The sequence below is a fragment of the Neltuma alba genome, unplaced genomic scaffold, assembly GCF_004799145.2.
Source record: "Neltuma alba isolate B1F8T4 unplaced genomic scaffold, ASM479914v2 tig00001822_pilon, whole genome shotgun sequence".
NCBI classification, from domain to species: Eukaryota; Viridiplantae; Streptophyta; class Magnoliopsida; order Fabales; family Fabaceae; genus Neltuma; species Neltuma alba.
In genome coordinates, this window is record NW_021632630.1 from 1 (window position 1) to 24,590 (window position 24,590).

Here is a 24,590-nt window from a genome sequence, read left to right on the forward strand (position 1 = left end):
AAAAAAAACACTTTGAGATGCTGAATGCACTAAAAAATATTTCACGGTGTTGGATGCACCAGAAAAATATTTCAGGATACTATAATACATCACAAAATAATACTCAAAGAAAATATTTAGGGGTGGTGGATGTATCTTAAGCCAACATATTAATCAAGAACTTTGCGCAAAATACACACGAGGTTTTGATACTCATGGTACCAAATCAATTAACATCGACTGTTTGGCAAACAATTCTTGCATGTGATGTATAACGTTTTCGCTCTCAACAATCTCATCCGTCACCGCAGGGTCTTCGGCATGATGCAATGGCTACCCAACCCACCTTTTCTTTGGCTTATTTTCCATCAATGACTATTACGAAATAACTTGGGTGCATTGATTTTCATGACTAATTTATAAAAATAGGGCTTCTAATCCATAACTCATAAGCTTTGAGGTAAAAAAACCACCAACGTTGAAGAAACCAAAGAAAATGGTGATAGATGAGATAGTTAGGGGGGAAAACAGCTTTGGCATGTGGAGGTGCAGTGGCAAACAAGCCGTTGGGAGCTAAAATACCACACAACGCATATGAGAGCTGTTTCTTTTTTGGGCCAAAAAAGTCAATTTTATTAATCACTCAAAAATATTACAAACACCAATAGCCCACAGGCCGACAAGAAAAAAGACACAAGCCTAGAATACAACCTAAGCAACAAGGAAAGACAAGGAAAACAAAAACAAAGGAAAGCAAACGCTACAAATTAACCTATACCAGTATCTTCAACAGGCGTGTACCCCAAGTTCTCTATGTCCCTCTTCATTGCTAAATTCAGAGAGGTTGGTGGTTCACAGAACCATCCTTCTGGTACCAATCCTCTCAACACCTCAGCTGCTAAGCAATCCGCAGCACTATTACCTCCCCTGGCAACCAAAGAAATCTTCACATTCCTCCCCGCCTCAGACTTCAAAAACTGAATACAATTCTGTACTATATCCACACACTGCCATTCACAACCTCTTGTGTCTCCCTTATCAACTATATTAAAAAGGTCTTGGCAGTCAGTCTCCACAATCATCACCCCTCCCCACCAGAGTTCCTTATCTTCCAAAACCTCCAGTATTGCTAAACTTTCTGCCATAAAGGCTGAATTGGCTTCCACCTTTTTCCCTATCCCTCCAATAAATCTTCCTTGCCAGTCCCTTCCCACAATTCCAATTGCAGCCTTTCTGTTTTTGTAGCAAAAGGAGGCTTCTACATTAATCTTCACTGCTCCAAAATCAGGTTTCTGCCAAGTCAGGAGACGAGTTGTCTTCTGCATATGAGAGCTGTTTGAAAAGAAAAGCAATAAGAGAAAAAACAATGCCTGAGCACTAATGTCAACGAAGACAAGCCTTTGCAAGAGATTAAGAATGTGAGAGGAACCGTGATTGGGAGGTGCATGTCGCTTGGTGTCAGAAGGAAGCTAACATGGGCCCGGACAAATTGGCTAAGGAAGCTCTAAGCATAGCGCATGGAGGGGTTTGTTTTTCTCAAGCCCCAGAGTTTTCATTCTTGAGTTGCTTCAATGGGACTTTCTGATGTCCAAGCCTACAAGGATATCCGAGCTATAATGTAGAGCCTTTTCCAATTAAAAAAAAAAAAAGAAGAGAAAAAACGATGCTTCCATGGTTTGATATGCCGGAAGGGATTAGGGATATTATTGCGTACGATATCAATAAGTTATAAGTAGCCTTGGTAGACTACGTTCTATTTTAAAGGTGAATGTTATTTTAGCCTTTTCACTTCAAGTACTTCGTACTTTGCAATTATTTCCTCCTCTTTTATCATGCTAGGAAGGACAAGTACTAATTATCAAATATTACAAATGAAATTGAACCTATAATCTTTCACTTACAAGAAAGCATTCGTGCCATTAAATTATAAAGCCATTGGCATCATGACAAAGAACATCCCTTAAAACGTCTAATTTCTAATTTCATGCATTCAGATATATATATTTTTTCCATATCTATTTTTATTTTATTAAATATGCGGGAAGTCAAGTTTGACTGCCTTTATTTCTTTGTTTTTTTTTTTTGGGTTGGAAAGTTGACAGCTTGCTGCGGGCTCAAACCCACGAGGAGCGTTAATATAGAGCCCTTTACATACTAACTAGGCGCGGTTTGAACTTGTGATCTTTTTTTTGGTACAATTGAACTTGTGATATGATTACCTTCATTTTTGTGCTTTCTCTTTTCACATGCTTGTATTTAGTTGCCCAAAAAAAAAGAAGAAGAAGCTTAAAACAGTTTTAAATTGATCTAAAACCTCATACATTTGTTTTATAAAGTGTAAAAAGTATGGGTCAAGGTACGTCCAACACCTCGAACTATTTACCCAGATGCGTCCAGTGGCTTAAAGTAATTTTGGGTGCATCTAGTATCCTAAACTAATTAAAATGGTGCGTCCATATCCCAGGCTAACAGAAATGTTATGTTTAACCGTTACTTTCCTGACTCAGCTTAAAGTTGATCTCAGATATTCTAAATGGTCGATATGTGGACATTTGATATGTATTGTTCTTATTCAAAATTGAATTTATTTCCTTCCTCTTCTTCTAAATAAATTGACCTTTGAGTAAGAATAATACACGTACACATCAGGTGCCTGTGTGTCTACCATGTAGAATATCTGGGGTCAACATTAAGTTGAGTCAGGAAAGCAACAGTTAAACATAATATTTTTATTAGCCTGGGATATCGACGCATCATTTTAATTAGTTTAGGACACTGAATGCACCCAAAATTACTTTAGGCCACTGGACGCACCTAGGTAAATAGTTTAGGGTGCTGGGCGTACTTTAACCCCAAAAAGTATTTCAGAAATATGCCAAATATACGTTTCACATTGATCTTGTAAAGCACAAAATTAATTAAAATAAGTTATCTTAAACATGCACAAAAAGACTTGCTGCTTATCATAGTTACCACATGAGATTGTGTATTTCGTGCAATTCATCTAGTTAATATTCTGTTTATTTTTTGTTAAAATGGCATTGTGGAGAGCTATAGATCGAAGAACCCTCAACCATTCTCTCTGCGATAGCATGTAATCCTTTTGACCCCTGCATTGCCCCTACATTTAACCTGTTATTATGAGCTGTTCTAGGCAAGAAAACTTTCCCACTCACACAAGGTAAACACCACTTTCTTCAAACCCCTGGTTCAAATCTTGCCTTTTTCTTACTTGAGTCTCATGTAGACTTTTGCCACAGTCCTATATCCCACAGAAGCTTCTTTCTTCTGTCCCAAGGTGCCCACAACAAATTCAAAATCCAACTTATAGAGAAAAGGAAACCAGCCTCTCTGGAGTCTCTGGTTCTCTGGTGTCCTTCTTCCTTCAGTTATTTTTCCAATAAATTTTTTGTCTTGATTCTTTCTTCCCCTCTACCGAACACCAAAACCCTAGATTTTCTCCATCTAATCGTCACTCCCTCTCACCCCCAGCTTTCTATCTCATCCCCTTCTCTCCTTCTGTTTTCATACCCCATTACCTCTGACCTGATTTTTTCATTTGCTTTTCTGGTTTTCTGTTACTTGAATCTCTATGGGGCTTCTTCTGCAATCGGCACCTTTTGCTTTCCGACTATGAGTGGGTATGAGACATTTCATTATTGTTTGGGACTTAATTCAAATGGGTTCAGTTTTCTTTGGATATTCTGTCTTGCCTAGAATGATCTGAGAAACATCAATAGTTTGACTCTGCATTTGCTGCAGCAACAATGTCGGATGACATGCTTGTGCATTTCTCTTCCAACTCCTCTAACCAATCGGATCAATCCTTGCCTACCAAGATTGCAAAGCTTGAAGCTCGAATGGTAGGCAAGGCTTCGTCCGCAGTTGCCACCACTCTGTCGCCTGCCCAGCAGTCAACCTGGTCTACTGTTCCTTCAGCTGCGAAATTTGGGGGACCTGCCGAGGATTTGGTTGGACCCTCCACTTCGAGTGATTCCGATGATGATGTAAGCCTACCTTAATCCAATTCCATACAATGGATTTGGAAATTCATGCTTTTCGGTTGGGATGTTTGCATTGTAGTCTATGATGCGTGGTTGGTGTTATATAATGAAGTTAGCTTTATTGGTTGCTAGAGAAAGTAATCATTTTAAAACTCCGTGTTTGATTCCTTTTTGGAGCACTCTCCCGTTAAGATTCTGATGGACCTGTGGGGGATTGCATCTGAGATTTCTTTGAGAGGGAAAAGGTCGGACGATGTCCAAGGTAACTAGCTACCTCTAATGACGGAAAAAAGAGGGTGTGGTATGATATCAACAGATATGAGCAACAGATACCTGCAAAAACGCTATAATGCCTATGCATTAGGCTTTCTGGGATTGACATTCTGGGTCATATGAATGAAGAGTATTTTTTTTCCCCTCCTTACTTGCCTGTGCTGCTAAATAATGGGGAAGTGGCCTCTTGCTTTACTTATTATGTAACATTGTACAGTGCTGTGAGCTTTTCCAGTTCTCATTTTTATCATGACTGTGGCATTTGAAAAAGTTATTGGTACTTTTTGGACAGTATCTTGATAAGTCATTACATGTAAATTCTTCCCAGCTTTCCTAGATTGTGTTAGACGAATTGTGTTGGTAAAATTGTCTTGCTTAATATTCTATTTCAGAATGGCGGGGAATTCCTCATACAAGCCAACACACAGAAGCGCCAAAAACTCCAAGAAGATGACCACTCAAAGATTTTTGAACATGTCGAGGTTAGTTTTTATCTGATGATTCAAAATGCTTTAGCTATGAGGAATAGCTGTTAGCTGCATCTCTCATAAACGTATTGCAACTCACAGGGTATTTTTCTTTCTTTTTGGCCAACTACTCAATTTTACTCTATTTACATCCACTGTTACTTGTATGATGGGGGCTTTGATTATTTATTAGATATACTCTTTACCTCTGAAATGGCTTTTTGACCTTTTCTGACCAAGAAATTTGCATATCAGGTAGTTACTGATGGAAGGCAAACTAGCTTGGATGTTGTGGAGGCAAAAGCTAGTGCAGATACGAATAGGAAAAAAAATGGTCGTGGAAGAGGGAGCTCTGGTTCTGGTAGGGGACGTGGTTCCCGAGTTACTGATCAGAACAGAACACATATATCTCCTCCAGCAGTTTTGGCCTCCAATGGTCAGCTGGACAATGCATGCCGAGTACATCCCTTGCTCTGAAACAAATTTTTTCCCCTAAAAAATCTTTCCTAATAGTATTGTTTATCCTGCAATATGCTTTCATCTATATAACTTGAACAAGCATAACTGCTTGCATTGTAGGAATTGGCATCTCTACATGTTCATTTGTTTGGTCTGAGTTGAAATTTCTATAGTTTTGGACCGGGGGTCTCTCTATATATATGTGTATTGTGTATCTTGGAGATGAAAGGAAATTCATTTTCTTTGATATTGGGTGCCAATTCTTTGCTCGGTCGTATTATTCCCTTAGAACTTGACTCAGTGCAATGTCTAAAAATCATTTTGAATGTGGGATTTAAAAGTGGTCATAAAGCAAGTATGAGAAGTTGCTTTTTAATCATTTGTTTCGAGCAGGATTAATCTGACTGGAAATGAGGTCAGGTTGTTGGTAATGCTATCGTAAACTGATAGCATTTCTTGATCTAGGCTCAGAAGAGGTCCTGGTCCAAGTATTCAGAATGTTGAAAATGGGATCCCATGAGCCTGCCTTATTTTTGTGTCTCGTTCGCGGTTCCGTCTCTGCATTGTTTCCGAATAATATATACTACTATTCTGGTCCTTAATGTAAGACCTACTTAATTAATTTGAGTAGATTAAGGATTTGAGTTAAATTAGTTAACATAATATGTTTTTATTAAAACACTCTAATCATCTTCTTTAATTTCTTTCCTCCTTCTTCTACTTGATTATTATTGAGGGAATATCAATAGGGTTAATTTGGGAAAAGATTGATAAATATGTGAAATAGGTTTTACATATAGGACCAACATCAACTCTCAAATTAAGGAGCGGAAAAGTACATAACAAATTTCATCATTTTAATTTAACAGATAGATAACAAAATATTGGTTCATTGTTTGTATGTGGGCAAAATAAGAACTTTATGGAGATATAACCTGATTCCTTTGCAAATCACTTGTCACTCTTCCAGTGAATTCTACTGGTATATCTATACAAAAATCTGAAGTAGGGGATTGTTTACGCTTAGTAAGTCTAGTTCTGTTTTTGTCCCTTTGTTTTACCCTCTTTGATGACAATGGTTTTGACATATGAGGTGCTTCATTTAGTATTATCGTCTCATAAATTTTGGGAGGCATGTCACTGAAGCAATTCATTAACAGAATGGTTTTTGTTGCTGTTCTGCATGCTAGGCTGACTGTTTTCTGTAACTCATGTTTATTGTAGGAGGGAAGACTGAAAGATCAGATTCGCAACGACAATTGCACTTCATTAGAGGTGTGATTTCTGCTAAAATTTTTAGTTACCATCTGTAAATTTTCTGATAAGAAAAGGATACATATCTTTATGTACAAAGTTATATTTACTTGTCACAAAAAAAAAAGGGGTAATATTTACATACAAAGTAATAGATCCTGGCTAGGCCTATTTTGTCTGTCCTCGTTGCCATGTCCTTAAAATTTTTATATTTTAGTTTTATGCTTTGCTATTGTTTTAGGACAACTAAGTACAGTTTTGTAATATATTTTTTTTGTAAGTTTTTTTTTGAATAAAAGAGTAAATATGAGTACATATAAATTTGACACTTCATCATGGACCTTTTTTATGAATAATTTTATAAGTCATCCCACATATTATGTTATTATTGGAAAACCTGACGGAAAACACCTTGATATCTTCAGCTTAAGTTTTATCGGAAATGCTATAACCTGGAAGATTTCGGATTTTAATTTTTTTTCTCCCTTTTCTTCATCGTTATCTTAAATTAGGAGGAGAATGCATCTTTACGTGCAAAAGTTGTTGCATTGGAGGAGGATCTGAGGAAATCAAAACAAGAGATGTCTGATTACCAGAATCTTTGTCGCCAGTTAGAAAAGGTACGTGAATGAGTGGCCTTAGATAATGAAATACATTGAAATATATGGTTAGGTGAAAAATATTTGAAAATTAATGAATTTTTGTTCCTTGAATTTGATGCGGTGATTTTCTGTTGCTATGTTGCTTAATTCTGGCTTGTACAGGAACTAAAGGATCTGAAAGATCACGAACAGCAAATGAAGCCTAAGGTATGAATTGTGGGACCATCATAGTTTTTTATTGCAATTATTGTAGTTTGATTTAAAATAGTCCATGGATCTATCAAATTTATTGTGTTTTAGTGGGAGCATATGCAAACATAACTATCCTAATTGAATAAAAGCACACCATAAATATCCTAATGTTCAACACTACTGTGGCCAAAACAAAATTCCAGTCATCAGATGATGATTAACATGGATACTTGGTAGATTTTGAGCACACGGTTGTAAGGATAATTCCATTAGCCTTGAAATGTTGAAAGCTTAAACTTTTGAATGAAAATATTCCATTAGTCATTAATAGCATAAAGCAATGGAAAAGGACTCTCAGTTTGTTGTTGGTTACAGTTGGAATGGATTAAAAAGAAAAATTTACTGTTGCCCACCACTCTGCAACCCACCCAGCATAAAACGAAGTTGGTGGATGTCAGTTGCACTAAGTTAATTAAACTAGCCTTTTTACTTTTGTTCCTTTATTTTGCAGAGGACAAAAATAATATCTGATTTGCTGATATCAGTCTCAAAGTCCGAGAGGCAAGAAGCAAGGTTGAAAGTACGACAAGACTCATTGAGGCTGGGAAATGTTGGTGTAATCAGGTAAAGGTGGATCATTGAAAGACTAAAAAGATTTTGATCATCGTCTCAGTTATTGTTTTTCTTAAAATGTTTGATTTGAAATGTAGAGCCGGAACTGTCATATCGGAGACTTGGGAAGATGGGCAAGCATTGAAGGATCTTAATGCCCAGCTTGTATGTCTATTTTTTTCACCTCAATCTCTCGCTCCTATCTTTTCACTATTGCGATTATATTTCCTAGTTTCAGTGTGTCATGATGTTATCATTTATTGATATGGTTTATATTAGAAATGTGTTTGATATTATGAGGAGAGAAGGTGCAGACGGTTCCATTTCTCATTTGTTATTGGCACGTCTTAACCTTAATAAGTACAGCTACGTCATATTTAAATGAGTGCGACCTGTTTACAAACAGGAACTTTGGTTTTCTACTCAATAGATCACTTGTGGGCACCATCTTATGCATTCTGTGAGGTGCCTTTCAACCATTTCAGAAATATATATATAATATTCCTTACAAATGAATATAACATCTTAGAGGGAAAAATGGGGTTCATCCTATTGATATTTACACCAAGGTTGAGGATCGCATGTCTGTATCAGCATGGGAACTATGGTAAAATTTCCAATCAATACGTGGACAACTTCTATGTTGCTGAGGCTCTAAATGAACTAGATGGAAGATGAATATATTTTTGCATGCTAGTTATCGTGGAGGGGAAGAAAAAAATGAATAAGGAGTACTTGGGCTTGGAAAAACGGATTGATGCTCGTCACATGCTGGGAAATTGTACATCTCAGTAAGCTATCGAGTGTATTACTTGATATTTTCTTGGTATCGCCAGGGTTAATAATTCATGTTACCTGGAATATTAAATATGTTAGATGTTTGCACAATAAATATCACCCACAGACGAGGCCAAGAAAATGAAAATTATTAGATGGCTAGTAGCCGGAACTTACAACACATCTACAATGTCCTTTAATCTTGCCAAAGGACAAAACCAACTTGTAGACATTCTAGAGGTTACTTGCTTGAGAAATCTTTATTTTCTTCATCAAACAGTTCTGATTGTGGAATCTGAAGATCATAAAAAAATCATGTCAAATGATAGGCATTCTTATCCCACAGCTCTTCCTTGATGCCAGCCACCTGGAAATGAAGGAGAAGATAACCAACTCTCATCACATGTTTACATATGATGACAACACCGGCTAATGACCATAAAGTTCCTCCTTTGTTTCTTAAGGAAGTGTCTCAGTTCTCCTAAACCATGTCAATTTTGAACATTTTTACCAAGGATGCTGTTTCTTTTTCCCATGGTAGTTTGAAGTGGGAATGGGGAAGGGGAACATCCCAATTTGAATTAGTTATTAGGGAGTTAGGGTTATCTTTATCTAGAATCGTCAGGTATGTAAAATTGCTTAATACAATGCTATATTTGAAAAGTTATCCTTAGCGTTCTGACTTCTGAGGATTTACTACGAAAGCCACCAAAATGATAGGATGAGTGGCTCTTGATTGTTTTATGATGCAACTATTACTCCTCTGTTGAGTTTAGCTGTGAAATGTGATAATGTGTTCTCTGGTTTCATTTATATATGAACAGGATCCTATATCTTTCTTTGATAATCTTGACCATATGTTGTAAATCTCCGGAAGCTCATGCATTTTTTGTTGCTGTTGCATTTGTGGCTGAATTCACTTATAATGGTAATATTTCTAAATCTGATTCTTTATTTGTTCCCCAGAAACAACTGATAGAAACGAAAGAGGCTATTGAGCGGCAGCGCAAGTCATTGAAGAAAAAACAATCTGGTAATATTGATCAATTGAAATTTTGGATATCTTATTTCCATGCTGTTTCCTTTTTAGTTCTAGCATTTATATCCCTAAAATGTTAGTGTTGAATGAGCCAGCATTGCGATTGCCCTTGGGCACGTGTTATTCCTTTTTTTCTTGTTCCCATAACTTGTTTCTGGTCTTAGTTTATGCTTTCAGTAAGGTCATTCACATATTTTTATAAATCTGGACATTTATTGCCGTGTGTGTGTGTGTGTGTTTTGGGGACAATTTTCCTAGTTTATTTTTACTTCTGACTTCCTTGATTAATTGAAGCTGACCTTGATGGCCATCTGCTCCTATAGATGGCCATTTGGAACTTAGAAATATATGTTTCAAGCTATTTGATGCTAGCTTATCATGTGATACTTGTTTGCTCACTTTGTTCGTTTTTCTGATTTATAATTGCAAGTATTGGCCTTATGTTTCTGAATTGTGATGATTATGTTATATGATGAAGATAAAGGCGAGGGAACAGATGCAGATACTGGATTACAAGAAGACGATGTCGTCATTCAGGATGAAATCTATAAGTCTCGACTAGCTAGCATTAAACGTGTATGTTACTACTACTTTTCTGATTGTTTTCTTCTCTCTAACATTTCTAATAGCCTAAATATTTTCAGGAAGAAGAAGTTATTATGCGGGAGAGGGATCGCTATGAACTAGAAAAGGGAAGACTAATACGTGAGATGAAACGCATACGAGATGAGGATGGCTCACGATTCAACAACTTTCAGATTCTGAACCATCGATATGCCCTGTTAAATCTTCTTGGAAAGGGTGGATTCAGCGAGGTTTACAAGGTCAGGAGTATTATCAATTAAAATAATATATATCGCATATGCTGGAAGTTAATGTTGAATTTAGTTGAGCTATGTTATTTGCTTTGTTTTAACTAAGGATTATATGTTTTTTTTATGTTTTTTTTTGGATAATGTTCCTATATGCTTGGAATTAGCTAAATTGTTTTGATTTAATCTGGATAGAGTTATCCTGCTTGGATTAAGACAAATTAACTTACTTTTGAGAATTATGTCTAATAGTTAGAGTTGGAGTTAGCCTGGCCTTTTATCGTCTATATGTCTAACACTGCTACATTCTAATGATAAAAAATATTGTAAAAAATTTTGTATTACTAACAAAAATAAATAACATTTAAGAATCAATATATATCAATGTATTTAATATATTAATTTAAAATGAATAAACATTAACATATAAATTATTTATTAATTTATTGTTATTCAAACTACTAGATTAACACATTAATTCAAAATAAATACAGTTATACTCCCCTGAGCGAATTGAACGGGGGTGGTTCCTGGCCAGGTTAAGAAGACCCCACAGGCTACAGACTTCTGGAAAAATATATATATATATTTTTTAAAAAAAAGTCCTAAGATGCTCTGAGCTGGCTCCTTATCTATGGTACTGCCTCCTAGGAACTTTTATGTATATGTTGATGAAATGCCGCTTCCATGTGATAACACAAGTGCAGAGAAAAATGAAAATTTGATTTTCTACTACATCATTTAATTCCATGAAGGTTTCTAGCTAGTAAAGCAAAAATCTAGACCACTCCTCTGTCTGCATTGGCAGCTTTAAATTTATACCTTTTTGCAGCGACTTAAAGTGAGAAATTTCCAGCAGGCTTTTGACTTGGTGGAGCATAGATATGTTGCATGTAAGCTTCATGGTTTAAATGCTCAATGGAGTGAAGAGAAGAAGCAGAGTTATATTCGGCATGCAATTCGGGAGTATAATATCCACAAGACCTTGGTACATCATCATATTGTTCGTTTGTGGGACATCTTTGAAATAGATCACAATACATTCTGCACCGTTTTAGAGTACTGTAGTGGTATATACACTTAACCATTGTGCATTATTTTATTTATTTTGAGGACAAGCCACGCCATATGTATCACTTCTGACCTGCTAAGTTTCATAATATATTGCTTTTCTTGACTCAGGGAAGGATCTTGATGCTGTCCTTAAGGCAACACCTATATTGCCTGAGAGAGAGGCGAGGGTAATTCTAGTTCAGGTTTTTCAAGGCCTTGTTTACTTGAATAAAAGAACGCAGAAGATTATTCATTATGATTTGAAGCCTGGAAATGTTTTGTTTGATGAGCTTGGCACTGCCAAAGTGACTGATTTTGGTCTCAGCAAAATAGTTGAGGATGATGTGGGATCCCAGGGTATGGAACTAACATCTCAGGGGGCTGGAACTTACTGGTAAGTGATGCAGATCATTGTTATTGGTATACAAATTATGGTTACATACTCCTGTGTGCATAACTCTTGTCATCCACATTATATGAGTTGTATCAATTTTAGCAATTTGCTTGGTTAGTGGAACTTCTAACCAGCGAGGCACTTAATTTGTAAGAATCTAGCTTTAGGGGTATGTTTTTGTTACCCGAAGTTTGAGATCTGTTGGATAAGCATCGAAGTTGTTGAGAACATTCCTGGACAACCGGTTCTAAGCTGTATTCTGGTATCAGAAGGGGAGAAAAGGACATAAACATTCTGGCGAACATCTTCTAGTTAATGCCTTGGGTTGTGCTGGCAATACTGACCTGTTTGGACAAGCTTAGATGGTTCCAACATTGTCTTGCACAAAATTTATAGTTTGATGAGCTAGATCTCCGTGACATGTCTGCTCATTCCCCACATATATAATATAATTATATATGCATGCATACATATACATGTTCCCACCCACACACAAATGCGCAAACTGGATGAAAGTATTGTCGTAATACTTGTGATGAAGTATACTTTGGGGAGGAAACCGGTTGATAATTTATTCAGCTACGTTAATCATGAAAAGAACTTTGAACTTATTGTTCTGTCTTGATGCAAAGATAGGCAGAGGATCACTTTTCTTTTTTATTTATTCAAATTTGCAGGTATTTGCCCCCAGAATGCTTTGAGCTCAGCAAGACACCTCTTATATCATCGAAGGTCAATGCCTAGAAGCTGTAGCCTCACAAAGCCCCCACCCCTAGTCCCCTAAAAAAATTTTCATGCATCCTCTTTGACATTTCTTTTTTGAAAAACAGGTTGATGTCTGGTCTGCGGGTGTTTTGTTCTATCAAATGCTCTTTGGAAGGCGTCCATTTGGCCATGACCAAAGTCAAGAGCGTATACTACGCGAAGATACAATTATTAAGGCTCGCAAGGTTGAATTCCCTTCTAGACCTACGGTTTCTAATGAGGCGAAGGTGAGTTTCTCCCTGTTTACTACCCACTACCTTTCTGGTAGTTCGTTGGTCATTACCACCGTTCATTTATTTAATCTTAATGATGGGAAGACTATCGTTGCTTGTACGCGGTTATTTTCATTTTACTTTTTGGTATTGAAACAAGGGCCCTCTCTGCCTCTCATGCTTGAGGGTGTAACTGCAGTTCAACATGGGGGGTATCCTTGCGATCCGCTTGATATTGAGAAGGAGAAAGGACTTCCTTTTGTTTTTCGTTTTTTGCAATATCTATTATGCTTTTATAATTATTATACATTTTTTTAAAAAAGGGGACCAGCGTTATTTTTTCATTCTCTTATTTTGTCATTTTTTAGCCCCCGTGTTGTGTGCCAGGTGAGTCTGTAGCGTGGCTGCCTTTTACAGAGAAAATATCCTTCCTTCTTTGCACAGCCAGAAATAATTATGCTTATTCTTATGGCATTTCATTTTACATTCAGGTTCCTAGTTTTAGGCATAGAACAATAGTGATTCAGCATCTGGTAACAGTGTTAAATTCAGGTCCATTCTTCTGTAACCAAAACTGACAACGGTGTATATTGTCTCTACAATTTTGTCAGGATTTTATACGGCGATGTTTGACATATAACCAGGCCGAGAGACCAGATGTATTGACCATTGCTCAAGATCCATATCTTACCTACTCAAAGAAGTAAAATGATGTTAATAGGCACAGTTAATTTCCCCAGAGTCCACACAAAAAGGATCGGAGGAACTATCAAGTCATCTTCTAACTGAAGTTACTTGTTTACATGTCAGATTTTGTATAGGTTGTAAAGGTTTTTGGAATATCAACAATTATGGCACAGAGGATGTTTCACCATATCGAAGGAAGTTGTGTTTTTCAAACGTTTGGCATTGTCATCAGGATTTTCTTGGGGGGAAGATCTCCTGCAATCACAAATTAGCTGTGTAAAATGCAATCAGAGAGAGAGAGAGAGAGAGTAGATGAGTGTTGAAAGGGAAAGTTAGCCCTCTATATATAGTTTTGCTTTTTGTGTTATTCTCTGAATATTTGATTGCAGATTTGCAGCAGATCTAATTGGATATTTTTCAGGCGAGGGAGTGAGTTGACTTGATCTCCAAGGTCAGGTTGTTTTTTGTATAGGTCTTGGCAAGTGAGAATATTGGTATTTTATTTAGTTTTCTGTCTCTAACAATTTTAGTTTATTAATCTCTTGTAACTTTCTGTCCAGTTTGTTCTTTAAAAAAATGTTAGAATTAATTTAGATCTTGAAAACAAATAAATATAAAAACTAGAATGTAAATATTGTGAGTGTTAAAACCATATGCTAGCCAATCAGGTCATCCTTGTGCTATTTTATTATCGGCAAACTAAATCGTGATATTAAGCTGCTCGCTCAGTTATTTCCCCCTTCATATTAATTTCAAATAAAATAGAATTAAAAGACATTTTTACCTCTTATTAATTTCCCGAGTTCCGATGCATTTTTGGATTCCGGTATGCCTGGCATTTATCTTCCAATAAAAATCAACAAGAGGGGGGGAAAAGTGGAAAGTCGCACTAAAATCCCAAACAGAGAATACAATAGAAAAGTTCCATCAGAGTTGCAAATTAATTAGAAGTTCCGAAGGACCTGTGCAAGAGATTCCATAAATATTGTGGAAGTTGTTAATATAGTTAGTTTAGTTGTTAACAACAACAACAAGTAGTTTTATCTTACTAGGTAGAGTCGGCTGCATGAATCATACTATGTCATTGTATTTTGTTAACAATTCAGTCTTTAGATATGTTGTTGATCAGGAGGTCTCTTTCAATAATCTCGTTAAGCGTTCTTCTTGGTCTTTCTCTATCCCTTTTTATGAGACTCCATATTATCTGGTCTACCCTTCTCATTGGGACCTCCAATGGCCTTCTTTGCACATGTTCAAACCATCTTAAGCGATTTTTAACCATTTTCTCTTGGATAGGTGTCACACCGATTCTTGTTATGATATTTTCATTTCTAATATTATCTTTTCTTGTATGACCACACATCTATCTCAACATTCTCATTTCTACTATCCCAACTTTGTGCTCTTGTTTTCCCTTTATCACCCAACATTTACTACCGTACAACATAGCTGGTCCTATAGCAGTCTGATAAAATTTTTCCTTAAGTTTTTCAGGTACCTTCTTATCGCAAATAACTCCGGTAGCTTTCTTCTATTTTAACCAGCCAGCTTGTATTCTATGAGAAACGTCTCCATCAGTTTTCCCATCTTTATGTATAATGGATCATAGGTATTTAAACTTTGATACTTGATGAATGATTTGTTCCCCCATCTTCAGCTCCAAATCACCATTGTCTTGCCTCTTCTCAAAATTACAATGCATATATTTTGTTTTGTTCCTACGCAAGCGAAAATCTTTCAACTCCAAAATCCTTCTCCATAACTCCAGTCTAGAGTTAATTTGTTCTTTTGATTCCGCCATGAGAACCATGTCATCCTCGCAGAGCATGGACTTGGGGATTCTTTCTTAAATAAGTTTGATTAGAATGTCCAAAACAATATTAAACAAGTAAGGACTCAAAGGAGATCCCTGATGTAGGCCAATCGTAATAGGAAAGTTCTTTGTCTCACCTCCAAACGTTCTTACACTAGCAATTACCCCCTCATACACATCTTGTATGACTTTGATATAAGCAACCCATACACTTTTCTTTTCCAAAACCTTCCACAGTACGTTTCTTGGCATACAATCTTAAACTTTTTTCAGGTCAATAAAAATCATATGTAAATCCCTTCTCTTACTTATGTATCTTTCCATTAACCTTTTTAGTAAATCGATTGCTTCAGTTGTTAATAATAACAATCAAATATAAATTGTATATGTAATATCAAACCAGAATCGACAAAGAATAACCATCCTGCTTGACCTGAACAATGTTTGTTTTTAATAACTTTTTTATAAAACTACTTCCTGGCCTTTTTGAGATCTCCCAGTGCAGAAAAAATTAGAAAAATTAATTCATTTAATTTTTAACTCAGTTTTAATTCAGTCCTTAATTATAAATTGGTAGAAGAGAAATGGCCGTGTTGGTCATTAGCATTGTACTTTCTCATTCCCTCCATTTTCATTTAGTTATTGTGATCCAATTAGGTTATACTTTGCATATCTAAATACGTAACTATATATTCTTCCGGTCCTAAATATAAGACCTTTATATACTATATAAAAGTTTTATATTTAGGACTGGAGGAGTATATATGAGTGTGTGTGTTAAGATTTGATTACCCCCAAGCTCCTCTATTTTGAGTCTCGTTTTTCCTTAGATTGGATTCGGACTGTGCCTTGGCTGCTGGAAATCCGCTTCCTTCTATTCTATTTAATAATGTTGAACGGTGGCTGAAGATACCTTTCTTCTCTGGTCTCCCCCCCCCCCCCCCAAAAAAAATTTCTAGTTTCAGACGTCAATGTTCTTTGGTCATTTGTGCTTGTGTGATTCCTACCTTTTTGTTGTTTTTGCTTCTCTCAAAAGAGGTAGAACAAACTAGAAGTAAAGCAAACAAGAACAAATAATAATAAAAAACAAAAAAACCCAACCTAATCACTTTGTCCTAAAAAACTTGAGTAGCTTTGTCCCAAAAGTTTACATGGCCTAAGTATCAACAAGTAAGCTGGCTTAATTATCCAGCCAAAAAAAAAAAAACACAAAAGAGTTCAGTCACTTGAAAAGGATGGGCTCCGTTGCTCCAGCACCGCTAGCATCCTCGTTCTCTAGCCGCGCGAAAGCAATCACACTGTCAACCCCAAATGCAAATGCCGGTTTAGTGCTTGTTTAGAATAGCAGTAGGATTTTTAAAAGCAACATTTCAATTATGATTTATGGAATATGAAATAAACATATGAAAGGAATTTTATTTTCATTTATATGAACGCGCTTATAATTACTCAATATAAATAGTTTATATGTAAAAGTGCCTATAATCACTTAATATAAGCAGCTTATTGTGTCATCAAAAGTTCAATATCTTGATCATTGCGGCCAACTTCATTCATCTTGCAGATTCCACTGCTTGTATTTGTTATAACAATGGTGCTTTTAGAGTTGACAATTATCTAGTTATTTGGAGTTGCTTAATATGAACTTATAAACACATTCACGTAAGTTGATATGAAACTCCTTATACTCCTCCGGTCTTTAATATAGGACCTAATTCTTGAGTTGGTTTTGGTCCTAAATATAAGACTCATTTTTCATATTTATTAATTTTCTCTAAATTATCCTTATGGATACTCCCTCAACCATAATCAAGTAGAAGAGGGAGATGGAGTATTAAGAAAGATGATTATGGTGTTTTAGGAAAAATATGTCACTTTTCTTATAATTAACTAATTTACCTAACTTTCTTAATCTAATCAAATTAGTTAAATGAGTCTTATATCAAAGATTCAACGAGTATATTTATCTTGTATTCTGTAAATTTAAAAGTAGCATGCTTTGTATACCAGGGCCAGCCTTCTCAAAATGATCAAAGAAGACAACTAGATAGAACCCACACCCGGTGGCCAAACTTAAGAGATACACCTAAGTTTATCACTGGAGTAACTATCCACAAAATCATTCATATCGAGTTTGAAGATTGCTTCCTCGGGGCCATTGCGGTGGGCCGAAAGCACTTTGCAGCCGCATTCTCACCGTAGAAAATGAAACTGGCATAATTGCCGTCTTTGATGAGGGACAAATCCGACATTTTCTATTACAGTTTCTTATAGGAGTGTTCAATTTGTCCCGTTCCGATCGTCCCGTCCCGGTTCCGGTGAGTTCGGGACGGGACGGGACGGGACAAAAAAAATTTCGGAACGGGACAAGTACGGGACGGGATGGGACAGTGACCGGGACGGGACGGGATGCGGGACGGGGTTGTCCCGTCCCGTCCCGTCCCGGGATATTTTTTTTTAAAAAAATTATTTATTAATAATTATTATTAGATTATTCAATTTACTTATTAATAATAATAATTATTTTTAACTCTTAAGTTGTAATATTATCTCAACAATATCTCCTTCCTCAATAAAATAATTCATAAAGCCATTATATAGTGTTTTTTTATCGTATTTTTTTTTACAGTATTATTTTTACACCTTTTTTATACTATATAATTGAGTTTTTTACATAATATTTTTTATAATGTTTTTATCTTTGGAAGCCTAACAAAAAATAAGCATTATAACATAAAAAAATTTCATATAAAAATTATAATTTTTTTTTTTAAAAAAAAGGGGGAGGGGAACGGGACGTCCCGTCCCGTCCCGGTTCCGTCCCGGTCCCGACGGGACCGGGACAAAACCGGGACGGGACGGGACACGGGACTAAAACCCTGTCCCGTCCCTGTTCACCGGACGGGACCGGGACAGAACCGGGACGGGACGGGACACGGGACTAAAACCCTGTCCCGTCCCTGTTCACCGGGACGGGACCGGGACTGGCCTGTCCCGGTCCCGTCCCGTCCCGTCCCGTGAGCACCCCTACTTTCTTTCTTATATCATTTCATCTTTCTTTCTTCTTTTTAAAGTCTCCAACCAAACAAATTCTTCAGTGTAATCTTTTTCTTTTGTAGTTTGAACCAAACATAAATTGTTGTACTGTACCTGAAATTTATAATAGGTTTTATATTTTATATTGGTACTTGTTCAAAAGAAAAATTAGGAATCTGATGTTTTCTCTTAATTAATTGGTAGTTGAAATAACTTTTATTATTCATAATTTATTCATAATTTATTTTACTGTAAGATTTAATGAAAAATATATAATTTTGTATAAAGTAAGAAACGTCACATTTCATTACTTAAAAAAATGAAAATTCATAAATAAAAATTTACTGACAAGTTGTACCGCAACAATAAGTTGAAATTTAATTTGTAGCTGCAGATTATTAACATGACGTTAGATTCAATTTATTTGAAGTAATGTTGCGCGGTAGAAAATATATATGTAGCCAATGAATTTTGCAGCCTAATAAAAAATTATGAGTTGAACCCTATTTTTAACATCAACTGTTAATGTCTGCGTTTCTAATTCAACATACACACATGCATAAGGGGCTTGTTTGAAGCTGTTTGTGTTAAATAGTTGTAAACATGTTTATGTTAATTAACGTTATATATTTATTTTATATTTCATAAATTACGATTTTAAAAATAAAAGTCTTTCAAATCTTATAGCTGTTCCAACTAGTGATTCACGGCAATGACCAGTAATTAAAAATTAACGAGACATGCCCTGGTTTCAAAGAAGCAGTTTAACTGTCAAGAGTCCAATCCCCCAACTATTTTATCCAGGAATGCGAATCTTCTGAAATTATGCGATCCAAAGAGGGATGAAGAAGATTTTTAAACGTAAAATTTATAGACCTCGAGGGCCTCGCGCTCAATCTCAGCTTGGAGAATTGAGAGGAAAATACTAATTACACGAATACACAGGCAATTGGCCAAAACTCAAAATATCACTGTTCCTAAAGCGACTGGTAGCTGGGAAAAAGAAACCTTCCCCCCTGAGATTCTATTGCTTCAGTTGTTAATTCACTGTATGGGTAGCTCAAAGTTTCTATTTTTCATTGATTAACTGGACCACAAAACTGTTCTCTTATCAGTTCCTAATTTCATGCGACTCTGTTTTAACTTCCCAAGCTTCTTCACAAGTTTCCCGGCAGGATGGCACCTAACATGTTCTTCGTTTCCTTACTTCTTCTATTGATTCCAACAAGTGTTTCTCTTCGACTTAATGGAGAAGAAGGTTTCATCTCAGGGGCCATATCTGAAAAGGGTCTTGATTACGCCAAAGATTTGCTCATCCGCGAAGCTATGTCATCTCTTGTTGCACTTCAACTGCCTCAAATCGAGAAGTCTGCCAGAGTCAGGCTCGTTGGTAAATGTAAAATAGTTCTTTCCAATATTACTTTTGTTGATGTCAACATAACTTCTTCATATGTTAAGACTGGAGAGAGGGGAATAGTTCTAATCGCTTCAGGCGGCACAGCTAATTTGAGTATGAACTGGAGTTATTCTTGTAGCACTTGGTTATTGCCTGTTTCTGTTTCTGATAGTGGGAACGCCTTTGTGAAGGTAAAAAGTTATTTTGTGACGCTCGTTGAAAATCAAAGCTACATATATTAATTATGTTTAGCCTTACCTCTCTCTGTACTGTTGCAGAGGTTTCATATCTGACTTACCATTTATAGTGTATTGGGCTTGAACTCAGCAGCTTAGGCCTAGAAGAAATGGCAAATATTTTGCAAAAGTTGATTATATGGAGAAATATAAAGCAACTTCAAATGTTTCAGCCGTTTCATATATAAAAAGATGTGCATTTCAAACCGTAGCTACATAGCACATGAATTCAAGATGAGTTCTGTTCAAATATAACTAGACCTCTTACGCCGTCCTACAATAAATTGATAAAGGGGGTAACAAAAACAGTTGTGGTTCCTAGGCAAACCATAAAACTCATGTATGCCAGTATCTGATTGGCAAAATCTTGTGGACAGCAGCATTTTTGGTGCACATGTGCTTTATTTTCAGCTTTTCAGGTAAAATTGAAAATATATCTCTCTAAATTGTGCTATGCGTTGAAGGTCAAAGGCATGCAAGTGGGCCTGACTATAAATTTCGAGAACCAAGAAGGTAGTCTGAAGCTGATTCTCCTAGATCATGGATGTTACGTAGAAGACTTGCTCATAAAATTGAAAGGTGGAGCATCTTGGCTTTACCAAAGGTAAGCAGTCTTCTTAAGCCGTGTCTTTTTATGAATGAAGAATGTTAACATGTTCTTTCTTGGAGAATTTTACTTCTTTTGTTGTTGGAAATTGTGTTTCCCATATTATTATTGTGAAATATGTGTTTGCTAATTTATTATATTGGTAAATGCAGAGCTATATTTGCTAGATACATGTCAATTGACTTCTCAATCAAATGAAACAGGATAATAAATGGCACAAAATTGAAGGAGCTCTGCATTGGCCTAAAGCATACAACAGAATATCCATATGTTGACAAAAGCTTAATTGAAGTGTGGATTTCTTCTGTTACTATAAGCATATTGTCTCCATTAATTGCCTCCACCAGCCTCTTTCAAGTAGTTTGCTTTTATTTGATAAGTTTTTCCTTTCAGACAATGTTCACAAAATACTATGATTTTCCTTCTATGCCAGTATGAATATGGTTCACATGCTGCTCTCAGTATCATCAAAAAGATGAAGATGACATGCTATTAATTTCTTTATGTTCGTTCCAGGATAGTGGATCTTTTTGAAGGGAAAATAGCATCTGCAGTTGAAGATGCCATTTCTGGTAAAATAAGAGAAGGGATATTGAAGCTTAGCAGTTCATTGCAGTCCCTACCAAAAGAAATCTCCCTGGGCGAAACCGCTGTACTAAATGTTTCTTTCGTGAACAATCCTGTGTTGACTAATTCTTCCATTGAGTTTGAAATCAATGGTCTATTCACAGGGAAAAAGGAAATTTTAGTTCCTCAATGTTTCCACAGAGAACCAGAGACTTCTTTTCGCTGTGGTGGTTTGTATAAGATGATCAAGATTTCATTGCATGAAGATGTGCTAAATTCTGCTTCCTTGGTTTACTTCAATGTAAGTTTCAGAAAGTTTCTATTTTCACACTTTCATGTCCTAGTCCAATTATTTCAGTGTTTTGTTTCTCATGAAGGTCAGTCGCGAAAGCTTCAGACATTGTTTAGGAGTCCTACAGAGTGGGTGGGTGGAGTTCTCATTCCTTTGTTTGGAAACCCATCCTAATCCATCTCACCCTATTACTTCTTAGGGTCCAAACAGCTGTTTGGATAATTTCCCACCCCAACCTCCTAAACAAGCCCTTAAGGAGCGTTTGGAAGTTTAGAATGTAATGGAATGGCATTAAGTGGCAGATCATGTTGCCTTCCATTGGTTTGGACTTGAGCATAATTCCATAGCTCTTATTGCTTTGTTGTTGTTGAAATCAACCTTGGATTTTCGAACTTCCCCATAATATCTATTCGAGTTCTTTATAGCAGCAACAGCAGCAAGAATAGAGCCAATCTGTTGTTAGACACTAGTTAAATGATTCCAATTGATCGACTCACATTTATGGTGGATGCTTCTACATTATTATGGACTGAATTATAGTTTGATAGTTAGCTGATGGTATTGTTACCCACAGGCTGGTTACATGCAATGGATGGTTGATAAACTACCAGATCAGGCCCTTCTGAACACAGCTGCATGGAGATTCATAGTTCCTCAACTATACAAGAAATATCCAAATAAAGACATGGAGCTTAATATCTCAGTATCATCTCCACCAATTATACAAGTGACCAGCCAAGATATTGGCGCTACCATTCATGTAGATATAATAGTTGATGTTGAGGATGCTGGGGAAGTTGCTTGTATTTCAGTGGTATGCTTGAATGAAGTGTTAGAAATACCTCAACTGAAAAAATTTAATAAAGTGAAGACTGTTGAATAATTGTACCATAATATATACCACACTGTTACCCATGAAACCCATTGGTCTTGAAGTGCAGACGATGATCAGATCTACTAGGCCTTGTTTTGAAAATGAAAATTATAATTAGAGCGAAGGCTCGAGAACAATATCTGCTATGAATTGAAATTCAAAAGTGGGAGCTAAGATGCTTAACTAGAATGTCAAAGTTATGGGATGCTTGTGCTCTCAAAGAAGCTATATGACATTGATGCTTTTCACTTTTGATTCCATATTCTTAAATGCATGCCTACTTTATAGTCTTTATACTGAATTTTCAAAACTGCTCGTGTTCTTTTCCATCTCTGAATGTCTAGGATTCTATTTTTCACATAAAATTATTTCTTTCGGTAGTTAAAAGTTTATATAATGAATATATTATTGCTATAATCGAGGTGTTCTCAGTTTACATGTTTTTGCTTATTGATACAGGACATTAGTGCTTCATGTTCTGCAGAAATCCTCCGAAACGACATTGCTGGAAGTCTCAGATTGAATGGTTTTTCCACATACTTAAAATGGAGCAAGATTGGTCCTTTGCGCATGCATCTGATCCAGGTAAATCTGAATAAATGTCATCTTCATTTTTTTAGCATCTTTTCAGTTTACATCTTCGTATTTATATGGAAAACAAGGTGAACTTGAACTTTAAACAATTGATGACTATTGCAGCGTGGTATGACATTGTCTACTATTCACAACATCTGTTAAGTAGATGGCTCGTGCTAGCTTAACTTGTCAAGTGCCCATACCCTTTCATGTTTACAAATCAATTGATTTATACTTCCACATATTTTGAAATACATGATCATTGATTGTAACTCCTCCGATCCTAAATATAAGAGCCAGTTAGGGGTTGGTTCTAGTCATAAATAAATAAAAGACCTCCATTTATTTTATCTCTTGTATTTATCATTTTCTCCCAAACTAATTTACATAACTTATATATTGACATATAATCTAATATTACACAAGGGTATTTTAGGGAGATCATGTCACACTTCTTCAATCTATTCAAATTAGTTGAGTTCAGGCCAAAAAAAAAAAACATTAGTTGAGTAAGTTTTATATTAAAGACATGAGGAATACACTTTCAGGCAGATAGTTATCAACTTGACTTCAATTCTCTTGAATGTATGCAGTTAGCAGTATCAACCATACTCAGAACCACCGTCTTGCCATTAGTGAACTGGCTATTAAGCGGAGGAATTCCATTGCCTTACCTCCATGGTTTTACACTCCAGAATGCTCATACCTTCTACAATGCTCCATGGATTACAGTATGTAGTGATGTTTCCTTCTTAAGACACTACTATCTCAGTTAGCTGCCAGTTTATGTATTATAAAACATCCCAGTGGGCCATATGTAATTTGTGTTGTATCATTGTTCTCATTGTAGAGATAGAAATCATGTACATAAAACATTTTCAATCCAGAATCAACTAAAATTTCAGGGGAAATGCATGAGCTAAAATTGTTTCGAATTTACTTCTCTTTAAGTTGTCAGCTTGGGTTTGCCAAAAGTGATGCGTAGTGAAAATAGAAGACGCCACTAAATGTCTTGACTTACCAAATAAAGTTTTGAACATTAAACTGCATGGGGTAATTTTTAGGATGGACGTATTAATTTGTGCTAGAAAGTTTTACTACCACTGGCTACCAGAAAGTTTTTTTGTACAGATTTGTACAAAAAGTCTAAAATTGTAACAATGATTCCTGTTATTATTAAAAAAAAAAAATTAAGGTTTATTGTTAAAATAGTAATGTTGATTGTCAACATTTTTAATAGCAGGGAGTAACCTTTTACAATTTTAAACTTTGGGAAAAAACATGCACCAAAAAAAAAGTCAAGACCACATTTACCTTTAATTTTATTTTTCAATTACAAATAGGGGTGTTCAACTGTGTCTCATTCTATCGTTTCGTTTCTATTCCAAATATTTTGGCACGAGACAGCCTCGTCTTGAAAGCAAAATTGTTTCAGGACATGAGTGTCCTGTCCTAGTCTCATCCTAATATATTATCTCTATTTTTAATTTTATAAATTTATTTTATTTATTATTGTAATAATATTTTGGTAATGATATTTATCAATTGTTATTTTGATTATTTGTTTATAAGTTGTTTTTGTATGGGTTACATGATGCCTTTTTTATTAAAC

The 24,590-nt window shown here is 35.9% G+C and overlaps 3 protein-coding genes across 3 annotated transcripts; all 3 read left to right on the forward strand.

The window, feature by feature from the left end:
* Positions 1 to 3,161: 3,161 nt before the first annotated feature.
* Positions 3,162 to 14,134, forward strand: LOC114712132 (serine/threonine-protein kinase TOUSLED). Its single transcript, XM_028896606.1, has 17 exons — positions 3,162 to 3,620; positions 3,742 to 3,986; positions 4,649 to 4,738; positions 4,979 to 5,182; positions 6,407 to 6,457; positions 6,949 to 7,056; positions 7,201 to 7,245; positions 7,742 to 7,854; positions 7,941 to 8,007; positions 9,586 to 9,652; positions 10,137 to 10,234; positions 10,303 to 10,482; positions 11,330 to 11,540; positions 11,653 to 11,917; positions 12,595 to 12,649; positions 12,748 to 12,909; positions 13,506 to 14,134. The coding sequence occupies exons 2-17, from the start codon at positions 3,747 to 3,749 to the stop codon at positions 13,599 to 13,601; spliced, it is 2,052 nt and encodes a 683-aa protein (XP_028752439.1). The 5' UTR covers positions 3,162 to 3,620; positions 3,742 to 3,746; the 3' UTR covers positions 13,602 to 14,134.
* Positions 14,135 to 19,353: 5,219 nt separating this feature from the next.
* On the forward strand, positions 19,354 to 20,487 carry LOC114712153 (putative BPI/LBP family protein At1g04970). The gene is made up of 2 exons (XM_028896621.1): positions 19,354 to 20,017; positions 20,105 to 20,487. Exons 1-2 carry the CDS (start codon positions 19,607 to 19,609, stop codon positions 20,117 to 20,119), a joined length of 426 nt encoding a protein of 141 aa, XP_028752454.1. The 5' UTR covers positions 19,354 to 19,606; the 3' UTR covers positions 20,120 to 20,487.
* A 46-nt stretch (positions 20,488 to 20,533) lies between these two features.
* Positions 20,534 to 23,883, forward strand: LOC114712143 (putative BPI/LBP family protein At1g04970). Its single transcript, XM_028896610.1, has 5 exons — positions 20,534 to 20,666; positions 21,186 to 21,537; positions 22,103 to 22,342; positions 22,862 to 22,987; positions 23,572 to 23,883. Exons 1-5 carry the CDS (start codon positions 20,536 to 20,538, stop codon positions 23,752 to 23,754), a joined length of 1,032 nt encoding a protein of 343 aa, XP_028752443.1. The 5' UTR covers positions 20,534 to 20,535; the 3' UTR covers positions 23,755 to 23,883.
* Positions 23,884 to 24,590: the final 707 nt, after the last annotated feature.